The sequence below is a fragment of the Pygocentrus nattereri genome, chromosome 19 (assembly GCF_015220715.1).
Source record: "Pygocentrus nattereri isolate fPygNat1 chromosome 19, fPygNat1.pri, whole genome shotgun sequence".
NCBI lineage: Eukaryota > Metazoa > Chordata > Actinopteri > Characiformes > Serrasalmidae > Pygocentrus > Pygocentrus nattereri.
Genome location: NC_051229.1, coordinates 37,038,018 through 37,058,059, shown reverse-complemented (window position 1 = coordinate 37,058,059; position 20,042 = coordinate 37,038,018). Strand labels below are relative to the sequence as shown.

General features: G+C 41.5%; 1 protein-coding gene across 2 annotated transcripts in view; it reads left to right on the top strand.

Annotated features, from left to right (window-relative positions):
* Window positions 1-20,042, top strand: part of mmp28 (matrix metallopeptidase 28) — a 39,612-nt gene that overhangs the window by 8,825 nt on the left and 10,745 nt on the right. For both annotated transcript variants that reach the window (XM_017691763.2, XM_037530890.1), the window contains 3 exons: window positions 2,253-2,440; window positions 15,364-15,585; window positions 17,367-17,612. In XM_017691763.2, the coding sequence (XP_017547252.2) occupies window positions 2,253-2,440; window positions 15,364-15,585; window positions 17,367-17,612 (656 nt within the window). The remainder of the gene's footprint in view (window positions 1-2,252; window positions 2,441-15,363; window positions 15,586-17,366; window positions 17,613-20,042) is intronic.

Sequence of the window (20,042 nt, the reverse complement as noted above, 5' to 3'; positions counted from 1 at the left end):
ATAGAAATATGTCCACATATGCAGTCGAGACTGACGCGGCTTTTTTCTGAATTTCTACAAACACCATTTCATTTTATAGTAAATGAGTTTGGGCTGGTTTATGTTTATGAACAGACGCCTACAGATCAACATAGTAAAGGAGCTCATCTGTGATCCTGAGTTTAAAGCCAGTTTTTATTCAACTTAAACTTGGAACTAAGTTGTAAATAAATCTGAAACTGAAACTTTGCTTGTGTGTAAAAAGTGATTTCAGAGCCACTCGGTTCTCCCTGATGGAAACTGTTTACCTTCAGTGTTTTGTGCTTCTGATCATTTTAATAGACGTCAGCGTCACTAATTAATGACGTTCTATTAAAAGACTGGTTTACCAAGAGAGACGCTGGAGGACTTTCACCTGAAATGAGTTCATGAAGCCAGTCTGGTTATAAAAATGATAACAGGACATCAGAGCCAGAATTCCTCTTTTAGTACTTTTACTTTATACTTAAGTACATTTGAAGGGAAATACTTTAGTACTTTTACTCCAGTGGAGGTCTAAAGGGAGGAACTTCTACTTTTACTGGAGGAATATTTTACCTTGGGTGTCTCGACTTTAACTCAAGTACATGATTTGTCTTCGTCCACCATTAAATTTTCAAAATGTACTGTTCTCTCCTCAGTCTGTACAGCCTGTTAAATAAATCCTAAGGAATAAATGTATTTTTACTAAATAAATCACATTTATATGTTTGCCTTTTCAGTCTAGCCCCACCCACTCAGACTGAAATTAAAACATATGTTTCCTCCTTATAAATTTAGTGATGTTATAACTGATGTTTGGGGGGAGGAGCATGGCTGAAACCCCTCCTTCTTCCAATCTAACACCCTATAAATTCACATCCTCACCATCCGTTCCTGTGACAAAGTGTTTGTGATTCCCACCGCCGTCCCATCTCGTCCCTGTTCATCAGTACTGCTACCGATATGAGGAGGTTTGGCCTTTCAGCTACAGGCAGAAGCTGCTCAGAACTCTGGCCTAAGTTCTCAGAGTCCCCCCCTTCCCCCTCCCTCAATCAGTCTTCCCTCATACTACCACCACCATGTTAAAGGCACGGTCTGAATTTCAACCTAGACAGCTTTATTAATGAAGCATAATACAAGGAAGCAAATCAGAACAGATATCATTTGCATATATTTGTGTTAAAGGTACTGATTTATAAAAACTGGCTGAATAACCATGAGTTTTGGTATGTAAATGGGGCAGTCGTGGGTTGGAGGTTAGGGAACTGGCCTTGTAACCGGAAGGTTGCCAGTTCAATCCCCAGTGCCAACAGCCCATGACTGAGGTGTCCTTGAGCAAGACACCTACCCCCCAACTGCTCCCTGGGCGCTGTGGATAGGGCTGCCCACCGCTCCGGGCAAGTGTGCTCACTGCCTCCTGGTGTGTGTGTATTCACTAGTGTGTATGTGGTGCTTCACTTCATGGATGGGTTAAATGCGGAGGTGGAATTTCCCCGTTTGTGGGATTAAAAAAGTATCACTTATCTTATAAAACCTCATAAGGGGACCCCAGAGAACAGCTGTAGGGTTTGGGCTTTTTAAAGATTAGCCAGGTTCATTTTGAGGGAAATATGTCCTTTTTTATTAAAATGGAAAATAACAGCTAAAAAAAGTTAAGCTGCCCTCAGTTGACAGTTTAGACATCTCTCTCCTTTTTACTCTAAACACGACATAAGGCTGGCGTGTTTACGTTGGCCCACAGTGTTGTAATCTAATAATTATTATTTACGCTGGAAGCTTCATGATTATCCGCAGTGGAGCAATTCATCCCCCACAAGGTCACCACCACTGTGAAACCATGCGCTGTCTCCCCGGCCGGTTTTGCATGGAGATTAGATCTGAGCTGTCGCAACTCTTCTGCACACACATGAGAATTTCAGCTGATATGATTGCTTTTACATTTCCTGAGTCAGGAGTTTCTCAACTGCTCTTGAGACGGTTCACTGATTGCACACGTGCTTTATTAGTAGTGAATGTGATCACTTGTGATTTTTTCCTACTCATTCAGTACGTGTTCTTACTTCTCATTAAATTGCTAGTATAATACCTTTTTAGAACCTTTCTAAGACCTCAACACAGGAAAAATAACAGGGCTGTCACAGCACAATAATGTCCTTATCTTCCATATGATTGGAGGAATGTTGTTTTGTTCCTCTCTCTAGTTGTAGATGGCTCTTATTCTTGACTTCAATCTTGGTTTTTGGCTTATTCAGGGAGTTCCAGTGGCTGTCCCACCTGCCCGTCACTGGACAGTTGGACAGCGCCACCTTGGTGAAGATGTCCTTGCCGCGCTGTGGGGTGAAGGACAGGGGTAGTCACGAAGCCTGGGCACAGAGGGTCAACACCATTTTCTCTGGCCAGAGCCGGCAGCACCTACGCAAGAAGCGCTACACTCACCCAGGTCCGTTAAAGCTACTGTATACAAAATACCGTATGTCCGAAAGTTTAGAGATACAAGTGTTTCTTCTGAAATGAAGGGGAAAATTGTGGGTTTGTGCTGCAGTAACAGCCTCTACTCTTCTGGAAAGGCTTCTAGATGTTGAACATTGCAGCAAGGATTTGATTGAGCATTAGTGAGGTCAGGTACTGATGTTGGATGAGTCACTATTAATACCCTTCATTTCAGAAGAAATGTTGAAAGAGCAGGCGTCTTAACCGTCACACACTCTCCTCAAAGCTTGAGAAGCTGTTCAGTATCTCTGATAGACTTGACTAAGTGGTTTCTGATACTGCACGACACACTGTTATCAATAAACATGGATTCAAATACATCAGCATTGCTGAAAGAAATGTGGGCAGGCCAACTTGGAAGGCTGAAGGCAGAGCTTAGAGGAGATCTCAATCACTCCAGCTGGTCATGATACAGACTCACGAAAAACAAATCGTATTTCATCGTCTTAAAAAATGATCATAATAAATATCTTCCCCTTTCAATTGGGTGTGGCCCACTCTGTCTATCCATGGCCACACCCCTTTTATGAGGATTTTTTTTTTTGGTTAAAAGAAAGATCCAGCATCCTCGTTCAAGACAGCATGTGAAGAAGGACTGAAATCCAGTGGGTCTTATTACGTAACTGATAAAATAATTCCTTGTTTCCGATATTTTATCCACCCTCAAATATACTAGTTATCACTCACTGTTATGAGGTCTTACTTTTTTATTTTTACTGATATTTTGCTTGGCAGACCACAAAACTAACAGGCAATGTGTTTTTTTTTCAGACTGTTACCACTTTTTACTGATCTTAGGGATGCATGATTATATCGGAATCGCATCGGTATTGGTAGAAAAAAAAATGATGGTATCGGACAGATGTTCGGATTTGGCTGATATCTCAAACCGATATCTGAAGCCATATTTATTGTACTCTGGAAGAGCAAAAGATTTAAGCGACAATGAGTTACTCAAATATCAATATACTGCATTTGCACAGTTATGTGCAAAAGTTTGGGCGCCCTGGTCAAATGACGTCTTGTCTTTGTTGGTTCTCCAAGTGAAAATAAGTTAATGCGTCCTCCGCAAAGAACACACTTCTGCACTTTTAATGCTGTTTATTTGCTGAATTAAACACATTGGATGAAAAACAAAACCCAAAACAAAACGCAATATGTGGCCTGTTCAAAAGTTATGGCACATTTTTTTGTGTTTTATGTTTGTAATTTTTTCTTGATATGTTACACTCAGCTAATACATCGGATTTTAGTGCACAGTTTCTATGTGTTTATGATTCATCTCTGTAGAGGACGCGCTGGATGTATGATTGTCACTGTGACATCTGCAGAACGTTGTCTGACCAAGAGTTGACAAACTAATTCGGACGCAGGTTCCTCCATCACTAGCTGCCAGTTAACGAAGTCTAAAGGAAATGCACTGCAACAATGGCAGGGTGTGTCTCATTGTAAAAGCTGATGACTAACATCATGAGGAGGAGTAATTACTACCCGCACTGAACAAAGAGGACGCACTCCCATACCTGCAGGGCCCGAAATCACTCAGCAGCCCCTGTAGCTCACCTGCACTTCTCAACAACCTGTACTGAGCTGAAGTCCATAAAACACGCCTTCTACAAGAGTCCCTGTGACTCAGAGCGAATTCCTTTATTAGATTTAAACTGATCCACTAGAACCTCAACTAGATTTAAACTGTTATAATGGTAGCTGGGCATTCGAGGTGGCCAGTGTTAATCATTGTCATAGATTATGTCATATGTCAAAACTCTTTTCCGAGCATATGATGGACAAAGAACACACAAAGAACATTTATTATGAATAAATCATTGCCAGCAGTTCTCTAAAGCAAAACAACTCGGGAATACTTTAACCACAGCCAGTTAAATGGCAATTCTAATAATGATTCGGCATTAAAAATCCTTTTTTAATATAGTTTTAGGCTTAGTTTGCATCTGGGAAGCTGACCCAAAGTCCCTTAAATGCAGCATATATCTACAGGTTGCATATATAAAGAAGCAGTGTAGTCGTGAACCTGGCGGAAAAACTCCAACACTATGCATCCAGAGATAAATAGTAGAAACCATAAATTCCACCCTGTCACTCTTGGAGTTTGTAATACAGCAGGAATGCAGCAGCAGCAGCATGAGTTTGTTCATATTCATGTCAGTACCTGATAACAACCATCTGTTTTCACTGCAAAACAAGCCTTATTTGGCATGTACATGTTAAACATCCTTGAAGACGTTAGTAAAACTATGAATGGTCAACTAAGGCCGCTGTATATTTGCCAGCAACCTAAATTAAATTGGACATCACTGGATATTTCCTCTTTCTCGGACCGTTCTCTGTAAACCCTAGAGATGGTTGTGTGTGAAAATCCCAGTAGATCAGCAGTTTCTGAAATACTCAGACCAGCCCGTCTGGCACCAACAACCACGCCATGTTCAAAGCCCCTTAAATCCCCTTTCTTCCCCGTTCTGATGCTCGGTCTGCACTTCAGCAGGTTGTCTTGACCACCTCTACATGCCTAAATGCAGTGAGCTGTGGCCGTGTGATTGGCTGATTAGCTATTTGTGTTAACAAGCAACTGAACAGTGGCTACCTAATAAAGGTGCTCTTAGAAAATGACTTTTCCGTTACCAAAGTGCTTAACCAACCAAAATACAGTACACAGGCCTTCCTAAACAGAGAGCCTCTCTTCATTTAACACTCCCTCCAAACGATGGTGAGAAGGATCAAATAAGCAGTAACATGTGTGAGGAACTGACTATTACTTTCACAAACTTAAGCTAAAAGGGGCAGTCCACCTCCTGAGCACCGCCACTTTCAAGCGCACAATGCTAAACCGCCATTAATTAGCATTAACCAGCATGCTACAGCAGTTTCAGTACTACAGCAACTTCTCTCAACTACTGCGAAACGTTTAGGGTACGACTTATCTACTCTCAACCCTATTTTCTCTTGTTTTTCCCGCTGTCTTCACTTGCCTCTCCTTTGCCTCCCGCTGCTCCTCACCTCCTCCTCTACCCGCCCACCCCCAGCTCTTCCCAAACTCCCAGCCAATCAAAATTGGAGATGTCTGACTGACACAGAGATTAACCTGTCACTGGTGTGAGCAAATTGCAAAATGATAAATTGTCTCATCCACTTTGCTTTACAAGTGTACGTCTCTTAAAGGGACTGTGTATGAAACTAAATGCTAAAACATTTACTTTAATTATATGGCATTTGGCACTGGGCTACACTAGTGAACACACACACTAGGGGGCATTGAGCACACTTGCCCGGAGCGGTGGGCAGCCCTATCCACGGCACCTGGGGAGCAACTGGGGGTTAATGTGGGCAGCCCAAATAAGATGACTATGATACTGGCGCAGGCCTAATCTGCATTTTTTGCTATATGCTATGTTTAGCTTGAATATCGGTTGCTATAATTCACAGGTTATGCTGAAGTTCATGTTTAAAATCATGATCCATGAGCCCTTTTTAAAGCACCCTGCCCCTCTCCTGGTCTCTGCTGGGTCCTGTCCGCTCTGCACTTGAGATCAGGTGGAAGCTCCAGTACTAAATGGAAAGCACACCCAGTGTTATTGAGAAGGAATTTCGCATGTGTTGTGGGAATTTGACCCAGGCTCCTAGTCATATTTACAGAGCCAGCATTCCATCATCTTCGTCCAGGATAAGTAGAGCGGGCAGTACTTGCTCTGTGTTTCTGTGAGTTTCCACATGCTGGACACGTCTGGAGGGGTTTGAAGGTAAAAACAGTCGGTAATGGGTCAGAAGTGGAAGCGTGGAGCCAGAGATACTCTTCAAACGATCTCAAGGAACAGATAAAATTAAGAACAGCACAAATATTATAACATCGAAACCCTGGAATAAACTTGCCGTGCAAGCATAGTGAGACGTCATAACATCTGCATTGCACAGTATTATCCTCCAGTCCCTCGCTACTCCTGCTCCTCGTCTTCCTCAGTGTGAGAATGTCCGGCAATTCCGTTTATTGCCTTTATTACACTGATATGAATTTAGTTAATAATGAAATAAATAATTGATTGGCAGGAGAGTAAGAAAAGTCTCATGGCCTTTAAAATGGGTAACAGATACACTTACTGGCCACTTTATTAACACCTTGCTAGTTAAAGGCTGGACCTCCTTTTGCCTTCAGAACTGCCTTAATTCTTCATGCCACACTTTCAACAAGGTGTTGGAAACGTTCCTCAGAGGTTCTGGTTGGTTATTTGAGTTCCTGTTGCCTTTCTATCATCTGGAACCAGTCTGTCCATTCTCCTCTGACCTCTCACATCAACAAGGCATTTTCGTCCACACAACTGACCGCTCACTGGATATCTCCTCTTTTTCGGACCGTTCTCTGTAAACCCTAGAGATGGTTGTGTGTGAAAATCCCAGCAGATCAGCAGTTTCTGAAATACTCAGACCAGCCCGTCTGGCACCAACAACCACGCCACGTTCAAAGTCCCTTAAATCCCCTTTCTTCCCCGTTCTGATGCTCGGTCTGCACTTCAGCAAGTCGTCTTGACCACCTCTACATGCCTAAATGCACTGAGTTGCTGCCGTGTGATTGGCTGATTAGCTATTTGTGTTAATAAGCAACTGAACATAATACCTAATAAAGTGGCCAGTGAGTACATTTTGAAGGTCTAAATGAGTAAAAAGAATGTTTAGTTCTTGGAAATGTAGATACAAATAATCAATTACAGGTACAAATCTTCCAAAATAATACTCAAGTACAGTAATGAAGTACATTTACTTTGTAGTATTTGCATGTGCAGCTGCCAGTGGAAATGGCCCACTTGTCCTTGATGATGGTGTGATTGCAGACAGCTAAACCAATTATAGAGCTTCTCACAGCCCAAAGGTGGAATGTTCTCGACTGTCCAGCGCCTCTGAAACAAGCTGGAACTGAGAAGTGCCACGTTACAAGCCGGCCAGGCATCAGTAGGAATTTGGGAAATGTCTGTGAGTCACTGACTTCAGGTATTAAACCTGACAGTTTTATTTATGATTATGTTAATTTGCCTATTTGCATGTACATTCTTCACAGCAGCCATAAAATCCCCTCCTGTTCTGGAGCTCCCCCAGATGAACGTTCATTTTTCTTCAGTAACTTTGATGGAATATATTAATATATAATATATATGAAATGTGTATGATTTACAAAATCAGAAGCAAACTCGCTAACAGCTCAACACAGAGTCACACCATTTCACACGCGGTATCCCAGCTCATCTGAAAACAGAGTTATTATGCAATATCTGGATATAGAATATAATATTGGATTATTTTAGTTCTAAACATTTGAGCTGATTACTCTTCTGCTAATGGAACAGCCACCAGAGGGTCTGTAGGAGGAGGCTATACCTGATATTCTGCTTTGTAAGCTCATAGTTAGTAGTTAGGTTTCAATTCACATGTTTTTAAGTATATTTTGACATATCGGATAAAAATGACTTGATGGAACCAAATACTATAAAACTTATAAAATCTCCAAATGTAAAAATCCCTAAAAAGTGCACAGAGGAAACGCATTTGCTGAATTTGTGCTCCTACAATCTGAAATGCAGCCAGAAACCAGCAAAGACAAGTTGCCCAACTTTAAAGACATATTTCTTTTTTTTTTTGTAATGAGCATATTTTGGAGAAACACACACACACACACACACACACACACACACACACCATCATTACAAGCACTTTTGCATCTGTAATTGCTTCCATGAGGGAAGTCATGGAATGTTTTCAGATTCAACATGCTCTCTCTCTCTCTTTCTCCCTCTCTCTCTCTCTCTTTCTCTCTCTTTCTCTCTCTCTCTCTTTCTCTCCCTCTCTTTCTTTCTCTCTCTCTCTCTCTCTCTCTCTCTCTCTTTCTCCCTCTCTCTCTCTCTCTTTCTCTCTCTTTCTCTCTCTCTCTCTCTCTCTCTTTCTCTCCCTCTCTTTCTTTCTCTCTCTCTCTCTCTCTCTCTCTCTCTATCTCTCTATCCCACTCTTTCTTTATCTCTCTCTCTCTCTCTCTCTCTATCTACTCTCTCTCTCTCTCTCTGCTCTCTCTCTCTCTCTCTCTCTCTCTCTCTCTCTCTCTCTCTCTCTCTTCGCTCCCTGAGGGTTTGCGCTAAGTGCTGCGGTTAGATTACAGCCAAATTGCCCTAAGAATTCCCTTGTTTGCCCTGGAAACGGCTTCGGTCTGTTACCACAACATCTGTTTATGACACTTCAGCTCATGTTGGGTGCACCAGTGGTGTGTTCATGTGCTCATTGGGCTTTATTCGTGTTTAAAATTCATTCTTCAAAATTCATTCATCACATTCAGCCTTAGGAGCATTAGTGAGGTCAGGTACTGATGTTGGATGGTCAGTTCTGGATCACTCCAGTTCATTCCAAATATATTGGATGGAGCTCCACAGATCCACCGCTCCACAGCCCAATGCTGGGGGGCTTTATACCCCTGTAGCCTATGCTTGGCTTTATAATGCAAGTTGTATGATTAGAGACATTATAAAGAGAATGAGACAGTTGCCTGCTTGAAAAATTAGTGGGACAGCTTTTAACCCTCAACATCAGGTTTATTTACAGAGAAGGTCCCGCCCTTCAGTAAAAAGAGCCAGTCAGTTTGCCCTCTGTTGTTGTGAAAGTATGCATATACACAGTAGCCAGAACGACATGTTTTTTGTATGTTGTTTTGGTGAAATGCACTGAAGATTTGTGATATTTAATGGTCTTTTAGTTTTGGGTTTAAAGGTCTCTCCCCAGTCAAATATATAGGAGCCTGGTCTTTTATGAGGGGAAGTAACTGCCCAGCGGTGTTATCAAGGTGGCTGCTGAGTGGACAGACTTTCGTTTAAGGACTTGGGCTCAACTGAACACCTGTGCCAGCAGTGGGTGACCTTAAAGTAGGTTAATCCATTCCTAACAAGGGGTGTATGGAGACTTTTGGACATACAGTACATTCAGATGGAATTCTTCAAGGCCAGAATTTGAAGCCACTACCTGGACAGGCATCCTACACTATAGCAATAAGAGTCCTTGGGCAAGATCTCCAACACCTTCGTATGTAAAAAATAAAATGTTCTGGGTAAGAGCATCTGCCAAATGCCATAAATGTAAATATATTTCAGCAAATGTTTTTGCTTTGGTCTTGGATAACGTCCAGCATCTGAACAGTGGCAGATTTAGAACGTTTTACCAGTGGTTGTAAAGTGGCGGCGAGGAGTTTTGGCAGAGTACCCAGGGACATTCACTGCAAATTTATAGAGTGAACTATCCATACAACCATCTTAGCCAGCTTTAAAAACATGTAAAACAACAGTAACTTACATGCTTATCTGTTCTGATCACCTGTGTCTGGAAAATTTTATATTTTGATTCAGCTGCACTGAATTAACACTGAATCCTGAGTCTTTTTTCCAAGTATGTCTACATTACAAGGGTCGTATCACAAGCTCTATCAGAACCACAGTAATTCTATATGCCAGCCCAGTGGCATAGGCAGGAATAACTCTGTGAAAGCCGCAGTCTGACACCAGTGCAGTCATCATTATAACCATTCCAACACGTATGCACCAAATGCCAGACTAGATTTACATGAACCCAACACTGCAGCACTATTCACTATAAACCAGGCATCCAAGACAATACTTCAAATCAGACAAAAATGATGAGCCATTACAAAACACTTCTGCAAATTTAGAATCTAAGCCATCAAGCATCGATTGACAGTTACTGGGAATGTTAATGAGACAGTGATATATTACTGGGCTTGATGTTTCATGACACAAATATGAGCATCTGGTTATGTCAGTGTTATGTAGCAGTTAAATTGTTACCATGCACACTATGTCCTATCAGTGTACATAGGCCTGCATATGCTCACAGCAGGGCAGATGTTTAGATGCGTTTTTACTGAATGCCATCACTGCACACATTCCTGTGGCTTCCTCATCCACAGCTGGCTCCAGGCTTTGCACACTCACACCCACTTCAATCCCATCGCTCTTTGTTTACGTCACAGCCCCCTTAGGGACTCTTTTCCATATCTTCACTTCCCTTAGCTTTATCTGACTACTTCCTTCCAGGATCTGGAGGCCTGAAGTACAAACCTCAGTGAAAAATCTAATTTACCACCCCTCCAACCCCCCCCCCCCCCCCCCCCGCCTTTGCCACCCCATGGTCAACAAAGACATATTTGGTGTCTGAAGTTTGCATCTTCAGTTTTAGCACTGAAGCTATGAGGCTAATGTAGTTAACAAGTCATGGGGACTTACTTATGCAAGGCAAGCATGATGTTAACTGCATGCCTAAGTCATCACACACACCAAAGAGCAGTTCAGTAATCTAATAGACGTGATTGTGGTTTCTGACACTGAGTGCGTTTACATGCACTTAATAATCTGATTATCATCGGATTACTGCAGTTATCCAACTATTCAAATGGTCATGTAAACACCATACTCTGATCTAGAAATCCAATTAAGAAATCCGATAAAGCAGCTGGATTTTATCCGAGATCAGACAGAGGATGTCTGAAATAAAGGACTCAAATATTCTTCATCTTCAAGATGATGTGGGTTCATATTTTCAGAAGAAGTGACTGTGTGTTTAAAAAAGATTCCAGCATGAAGTTTGATTTTTGCATTATGTTTACGTCACGTCTTCTTCTGTGAGTTTATTGGCTGGTTGCAGCGCAGAAATCCGATTACGGTCTGACTCATGTAGACCTACCATTATCCGATTACTCAAGTGCATATAAACGCACTGTAAATGCACTGTGACCTATAAACATTGAGCAAAGTGAATATCTTGCAGTCACTGTGAAGCCAGTTTTGTCTGTTTTTATTATACCGTGTCTGAAATGAGTTAGCTCCATGCTAATTAGTGGTCAAAAGCTTTCATTATGTGTTGACCATAATAACCTTATTAATCTAAATTTGCTTCTTGGGCTGGAGCTATGATGCTATGTAGCTACAAATTGAAGGAAGCTTACCCTTTGGAGAAAAGTCACATATATTTCGCCAGCGTGCAAAAACCATGTGTTTACAAGTAACTACATGTTTATTCACATATGAATATATTCCTACATATGATCACGGTTTTTACATGGATGCATTGATTTTTTTTAAATTGACTTTTTTTTCCCCACATGTAACATTCATGTGACATTGTAAGAGTTATGGTCAGTTAACATTGTGCTAACTGGTTTTCAATATACTGTTATCTGTACACATGGACGAAAATAGTTTAGATTTTAAGTTGGCCGCTGCTACTGTCTTCAGCTATGCAACACACTTATTCCATTTTTATTTATTATTTTTTGCCAAACTATTTTAAGCATCTACTTTAAACACCCTGATTTATTTCTCTCTATGCTGAAAATTTGTTGCTCTTTCTGCAATTTTTTTCTGGTGCTTCTGGTTTTTCTGTCTCTTTTGCCTGCCCCAATTTTCTCAAAGCCCTCAAGGAACCAGATGTCCTTCATGGAATCCTAGTAGCTCAGTCCATCTTTCTCCATCTTTTGACTGTTTCATGAATTTAATGCACATCCATGCATGTTAAAATGCTTGTACAGGGAGATTCACTGGAAAGAAGCCCCAGGTATTCCATTGTAACCCCGTTAGGACGAAGACATCTGAATCAAAAAATACAAAATACGCTTCAAACCTTGATGTATGTTTAATTGATCATATTACATGTGATGCTGGAAGTGATCTCCGTTTTATACCAGACGCGTTTTGACGCGGCGCTCCATGTTCCTGACTGAACATATTGGCAAGCATTAGAGAGGTTAAACTTCACAACAGCTGCCTACCTCATCACTCCAACGCAGGGGAAGCTCCGTATACTGAGGAGCACATTGCATGTTGTTTCGTTCTGGTTGCTTCATCCCAGTGAGAGTTATTACAGAATATTCTGGGCCTCTTTCGAGTGAATCTCCCTGTACAACTTTTTCTTGTGCTTCATTTTCAGGTCCACTTCTAACATTTATGTTTATGTGCTAAAAACAACAACCACGCCACGTTCAAAGCCCCTTAAATCCCCTTTCTGATGCTCGGTCTGCACTTCAGCAAGTTGTCTTGACCACCTCTACGTGCCTAAATGCAGTGAGCTGCGGCCGTGTGATTGGCTGATTAGCTATTTGTGTTAACAAGCAATTGAACAGGTGTACCTAATAAAGTGGCTGGTGAGTGTATGTTGATATGAATTATTTGTTTTTTTCTTCACACATTTGGGCCAGAAACTTTAATATTTACATACAACATCAAACTTTGTCCTTTTAATGGGGAATATCAGCCTCTTCTTTTCTGGGATGGTGATTATACAAGCTGAATTCACTAGTTAGAAGGATTGTTTGGACACTTTCTTATCCATGAAGTGCATCTTGAACTCCGGCTATGCCATTCTGCGGTGGTCTCTTGTTTCTCCGACAGGCAGTTCGTTTTTTCCTGTATTTAAGCTCTTTGTTTGCAGTTGTGTACACAGCACATGGACCCCAGTGAGCAATGTAAATGATCTGATGACATGAACCTATTTCACAACGTGCTAAGAATGCCATACCTCAGACAAGACTGTGATTTCGATGCTTGGGAAGCATGTAATTATGTTCAAGTCACGGATCCTCGGGCACATGTCGAGCAAATTGTTTACAGATGCCTCTGCGAGGAGCTCTTCATGGTTTACACAGCTGACAGAGTGGCCTATAACTCAGGGCAGCCCAGGAGAGAGGCTAGTTGTGAGCCCGAAAGCCGAATGTGTCCAAAAGCATGCATAACCAACTGCTGACCTAGATGAGACTTTCAAGACACATTGGTTCAACATCAGTGCCCGTGCTAATCATTAAAATGAGCAAACCTCAAATCTTATACACTCTGCATTTAAATCTTATGCATTTAAGGGCGTGCGTCCTACAATTTGGTTGCATTTTATTATTCCCTGAGGTCCACTTACGACGTTTGTGTGGTGTAGCCAAAAACAGCCATAATTCATTTTTACGTGACCGTTTTCCGACCTCTCCTTAAGCCTTACAGTTAAACAGACTGTTGTTGTTGTTGCCTTTAATTCTGATACATGTAAATGACGTCTTCTCTCATTGGTTCTCTGCCTAATTCAAAAAGCAGTCCACAATATAATGAGCTTTACCACTCATTATATTGTTAGTGTGAATGGAACACCTTTATATATAAAAATAATGTGCAAATTGTTTTTCTGTGATAATGGGCCATTTAAAATGTAATTTTTGGCAATAACCATGTGCATTGAAGGACCTAAATCATGAAAAAAAAATCACTATTTAAAAAAAAAAAGTTTCATGTAGTTGATTAGATGTTTGGTGTCCAGTTCTAAGTGTGCTACCCTGGTTTTGCTCTAAGCCAGCAGGCTAATGTAGCTAACAAGTATTGGAAGCTTATGCCCCACAGTATCCCTCAGAAATCACTCTTTGCTCTGTGTGGAGATGTTCAGTATCTCTAATAGACTTGATTATGTTGCTTCTGAACCTGTATGACCCACTTCTACCTGTAAACATGGACTAAAGTGCATTAGCATGGCTAAAAACAGTAGTAGCCATCTTCCAGCATGATTGTCTGCACTTTTTACGTTTTTAAAGTTATACAATCCATTTATGTAGATTTTTATGTAACACACAGTGTCAGAAACCACATAATCAAGTCTATTAGAGATTAGTGAACACCTCCACATACTTTGAGGCCAGTAATGATTTAGGCATGCAGTTAGCACCATGCTAATTGATGGGGTATAAGCTTCTATGACTTAGCAACATTAGCCACATAGCTCCAGTGCTAAAACTAAAAAAGACTTCAGACACCATACATGGCTTCGCTGACTGACTGAATTTAGGGTATAGTATCTCACAATGTTGACTCACTTTCTTATAGTATTGACTTTTCTTGAAGTCATGTGTGGTTTTCAGTGGTGGACCAAGTACACAAACCATGTACTTGAGTTAAAGTAGAGATACCCAAGGTAAAATATCACTCCAGTAAAAGTAGAAGTTCCTCCCTTTAGACCTCCACTTGAGTAAAATTACTAAAGTATTTCCCTTCAAATGTACTTAAGTATAAAGTAAAAGTACTAAAAGAGTAATTAACTTCATTCAACTTCGTTCCAAGTTTAAGTTGAATAAAAACTGGCTTTAAACTCAGGATCACAGATGATCTGTAGGCGTCTGTTCATAAACATAAACCAGCCCAAACTCATTTACTATAAAATGAAATGGTGTTTGTAGAAATTGAGAAAAAAGCCGCGTCAGTCTCGACTGCATATGTGGACATATTTCTATATTGTGCTCTATTTACACAAAGTTAGGTTAGTTCATCATTTATGTTGAACAGACTCTCCCAAAGTTTTACGCTGCTGCGCTGACGTTGAACCGCGTGCTGCACTGGGTCGGTATGACCAACAGGTCAAAACCAGCTCTAAACAAAGTGACCGCTGGGCCCTGATTGGTGCTCTGGCTTTGCGCTTCTTTCGTTTTGACATGTTACGTTTTTATACCCAGAAGCCAAAGGGAACGACGGATTTCTCAAAATGTAGTGGAGGAAAAAGTCGGAATGTAGTGGAGTGAAAGTAAAAAGTCACCCAGAATGGAAAAACCTCAGTACAGATACACAAAAAAACTACTTAAGTACAGTAACGGATTACATTTACTCGGTTACTGTCCACCACTGCTGGTTTTGATATTCTTCCTAAGTTCATATTTTAATACACTTTAGTAAGTCAACATTTTTGACACACTGCTGCCAGAAAATGAGACTTATATGTGATTCTTTTCTCCTCTACCTGACAGGAATGAGCTTCCATGCTTTAAAGATCACAGTGGCCTTCTAATGATTGTCCACTCTCTTATAGGGGAGAAGTGGTACAAGCGTCACCTGACATACCGCATCGTGAACTGGCCGCGGCACCTCTCACAGGGTCCCGTGCGTCTTGCTGTGCAGACGGCCTTCCAGCTTTGGAGTAACGTGTCTGGGCTGGTCTTCCAGGAGGTCAGCCAGAGTCCAACAGACATCCGACTGGCCTTCTACGAGGGAGAGCACAACGACGGAACAAGCAATGCATTCGATGGCCCAGGTACGAAGACCCACAGTTTATTGCTCTCTTCTAATTCATTCTAATGTGTTACCACATTGTTACCACACAGGAAAGAAGCTTATTTATAGGGGAAATCTACCAAAGACTTGGTTGTGATTTTCTGGTTACTGGTTTTACTGTTGAAGATGTAAACAGAGTCATTCAAAATGGTTAGATGTGAAATGATTTGTGACTTCATTATCAGTTTTACTATACTGTCCATGTTATAGTCAGAGAGGAACCATCGGCGTCTTTTAGTCATCCAGAGATGTTTAATTATTTCTACAACCAAATACATGTCTGGAATTTTTAGTCCATTTTTATTTAATAGAATCTTCACACTTGTTGTATTTAAACTCTGCAGTCATTATACTCTTATTTCATTGTTAAGTTTTAATTGGAAACAGAAGGGCTAAAATCTTTGGAACGGCCAGCCGAAAATTAACCAATCGGAATTGTTTTCCCTGTGTTATCTAGGTAGCTACAGCCAAGCGAGGCTTTCAGAAACATTAATGTCTGTTTCAAGCTTCAAATGTCAAAATGGAACATCACTAACCTAAAACGACAAAAACAAATTGCACCACTGCTAGCTTAGTGCTAACATACCACTAGAAATCCCATAGGGGTGCTAATAGAAATTAGAATTATCATAAACGTTTTTTTGCTCTCATTTTCTGGCTGAATTTTGATATTCAGCAGCGCCAGCTCTACATAATAATATTGGTTGCTTAGGGCCCACTAACAACTTTTAGTCCTGCTAGAAAAACCAGCATAGACCTGTGTCGCTGTGATCTGTAGAAAACCTTGTATCTCCATTTTCATCATTTTTAGTTTTTGACATAATTTTAAAATGCATGTTGTTCTTTTCATTGTGTGTAAATTTCATGATGAATGGATGTATAGAAATGGCCCAAACGTACTTGGAAAAAAATCTGGTTCCATTGATTTACATTAAAAATAGAGTAATGTTTTTTCCTTCTCCTGTAAAGTTACCAAGGTTTACACAAGGTTCTGTTCTGGCAGCAGTGATACGTTGTGTTTGGATGCTCTTCAGCAGCAACAGAAGTTGGCATGTTGGTCACCACCAAAACCAGCATATCTTGAATTTGTTGCTGTTATCCTGGTCAACCAGCATGACCATGCTGGAGTGATCAGCTAAACCAGAATCACACCAGCATAAACCATCATAGACCATCTTAGACCAGCATGAAATGCTCGCTGTTCAGTGCTGTTTTTTTTTCAGCAGAGTTGTTAATACCGTATCATTGTGTTAGCTTGAGAGAAATGAAAGTGACTGCCTCCAAAAGAAGAATGTACACATCTTCAGCCAAAACATGGAAATAGATAGAGAAGTTGAGCAGAAAAAGCTAAAAGATGAATATCTTTTTTTTGCCATTTGTTTTGACTATTCATCGCAAAACGAAGTATTTGATCTGGATAGATTTGCCTTCACAAACCGGGCAGAATGTTATGTATAAACGATTTGCACTGTGAAGGTGTCTGGGCAGAGTGCCTATGCAGATGGGGACCCCCAAAATAACACATGCCTAGAGCCCCCATGAGAATAGAGCCTGCCCTGTGCCACGTCTTTCTGCTGATAATAGGACATTTAGCAGCGTGAACACAATACTTGCAGCCTAGTAGACAACCTGTATTTTAGATTTGATAATATAATATAATATATGTCTGGTATATTTTAATCTAGAACATTTAGAACAGTCAGGCTCTATAAATCTCCATCTCAGACTCTCCTCTCTGTGATCTTTGCCTTTATTTCCCAGGCGGCGCATTGGCTCACGCTTTTTTCCCGTGCCGGGGTGAGGCTCACTTTGACAAGGCAGAGCGCTGGACCCTGAATGGCCATAAAGGACATAACCTTTTCCTGGTGACCGCTCACGAGATCGGCCACACGTTGGGATTGGAGCACTCACCCGTCCGTCACGCCCTCATGTCGCCCTACTACAAGAAGATGGGGCGCAGCCTGCTGCTCAGCTGGGACGACATTACAGCAGTGCAGCAGTTATACGGTAAAAGCCTTTAGTGATTTATGGGCTTTATATTTACACTATATGTGCAACACTTTGTACACAAAGTCTGAAGAGTGTTAATAGGGAGTTTCTGCTGCAGTAACAGCCTCTACTCTTCTGGGAAGGCTTTACACTAGATGTTGAACATTGCTGTGAGGATCTGATTGAGCATTAGTGAGGTCAGGTACAGGTGATGGATGGTCAGTTCTGGATCACTCCAACTCATCCCAAAGGTCCTAGATCGAGCTCCATCGCTCCAGAGAACACAGTTCCACTGCTCCACAGCCCAATGCTGGGAAGCTTTATACTCCTCTAGCCCACGCTTGGCACTGAGCATGATGACCTTAGCGCTCATGTGCAGCTGCTCCAGAGCGTCCCATTCTATATTCTATATATTTATGTGTGTGTGTGTGTGTGTGTGTGTGTGTGTGTGAGTGTGTGTGTGTGTGTGGGTGGTGACTGAAAGAAAATTCAAAGAGAACTAAGGCCCAATCCCATTTCACCCCTCGCCCTTACCGCTGAGCCCTTAGCCCTTCGTTTTGCATCTTCATGTCTAGGGGTATGCTGTCCCAATTTTTGAGATAGAGGGGTAGGGCGAAGTCTTAGGGCTACATGGCCTTCTAAGGTGAGGTTTTTCAGAGACTCCAAACAGAGAGATATAAGAAAAAAAGAAAAACCGGCAAGACGGCTGAGCAAGAGAGCAAAGAAACCAAAATTTTCCCCACTAAAAATTACGATAGCCACTGTGTTTTCTTAGTTTAATGTCGTTTCAATGCATTATTGGCCATTTTCTCCATAGCAAGCATTAAAAAATCGCTCATAGCATAGCATGCTAATGTCTTGGTAGCTAGCTAGCTAACTTTCCCGCTCCACCTTAAATAGTCCAACAGTTCTGACGCCTGAAGCACCAGAATGTAACTGCTGCACCATTTAAGGTGGAACACGAAAATTCGAGCAAGAAGCTGGAGAATATCTGACTTCAACTTCATATCACTGTAGAATTAGGGGTGGGTGATAATAAATAATTGCCCCCTTCTTTGATGTCCTTAATGTAACTACAGCCCAGCAGTGAGGAGCTGAAGTTTTCCCTTCTCTGTTATCACCGAAGATGGGTAGGGTTGCCTGCAGAGCAGGGCTAGTAGCTGTTAATGAAGTGATGCTCTTTTTATTTGAGGGTCCCATTTCAGAGGGGAAGATTTCAACCACTACCCTGTAATTCAGTTCCAAGGGGTTTGGGTGACACTCGAAATCAAGGGGTAGGGGTAAAAAGTAGAAATGGGTTTTGGCCTTAGTCTAAACTTGGTGAAGGACACGTCTTCTGAGGATGTGAGTGAATTATCTACTACTGTCATCAAATCTACATCAGTATAATGTTGATTTCGAGATCATATGAGACCTAAACATTGAGTCTGACCTTCTTTTTGAGTCTGTATGTGACATTAATATGTAAAGACGTATGACGTGGTGTGAAAATCTCTCGATCTGACGCCTCTGACTTTTAAATGATTATTCAGGCTTTACAGGGCGACTCGCAGCAGCGCACACTCCCCACATTTCAGCCTGTTTTTATTCTCCTCACTCATTAATGACGCCTTTCAGTTTTAACAAAAAATCTTACAGTACATTTTTAACTGAACTCTTTGTGGGATAACTGAGAGAGTTCAGGTTCAGAGTTAGCAGTCACAGCAGGCGGACAGTCAAACTCGGCTGTTCTCAAACATCCATCAGGCAGGTTTCCACACGCACTGCCTGACACGTCTGTCTGTCAGTCTTCCAGCTCATGTGGAGGAATGCACAACTCGCTACCTGGACTCACCTACTCATGCATCGGAATCTGTTTTTTTCTGGCAGTTCTGGAGCACAAACACTTACTGGAAACGCTTCTGCTTTCCTCAAGGCCTTCTAGGGCAAAGTCCCGCTCCTCTTCAGCAGTGGAGGATGTTTGAGTGTGCTTTCGGAGAGCCGGCCCTATCAGATGGATTCAGACAATGCTCATCAGATAGTGAGCAGATACATTTTAGGAGATGTCTGTCTGTTTTGGGCACAGCATGAATGGGCATTTTAAGTCTTTCTTAAGTTGTCACTTATGTGGCCTCTTTTGCAGAAAGAGGTCTATAGGAAATGCCATTTGAGCTGCTTCTGATGGGACTGTTTTTGGTGAGGCTTGTTTTGTGATTGTAAGACTGCAGGATGTATACAAATGTAATGCCTCGGGGACGTGCACCGTCCTGACTGTGATATCACACTTTATTTTGACTGGGAAAAGCCAGACGCTGATTGTCATGAAGCTGAATTACTTTGGGCGATTGCCTTGGGCAATGTCAGTTTTTCTGAGGTTTGCAAGCAAGAATGAACAGCCGGATAAAAGCTGTGGAGCACTGAGTGCGGTGCTTTTTGAATGTGTGTAACGTGGAGCGAAGAGGCGGACGC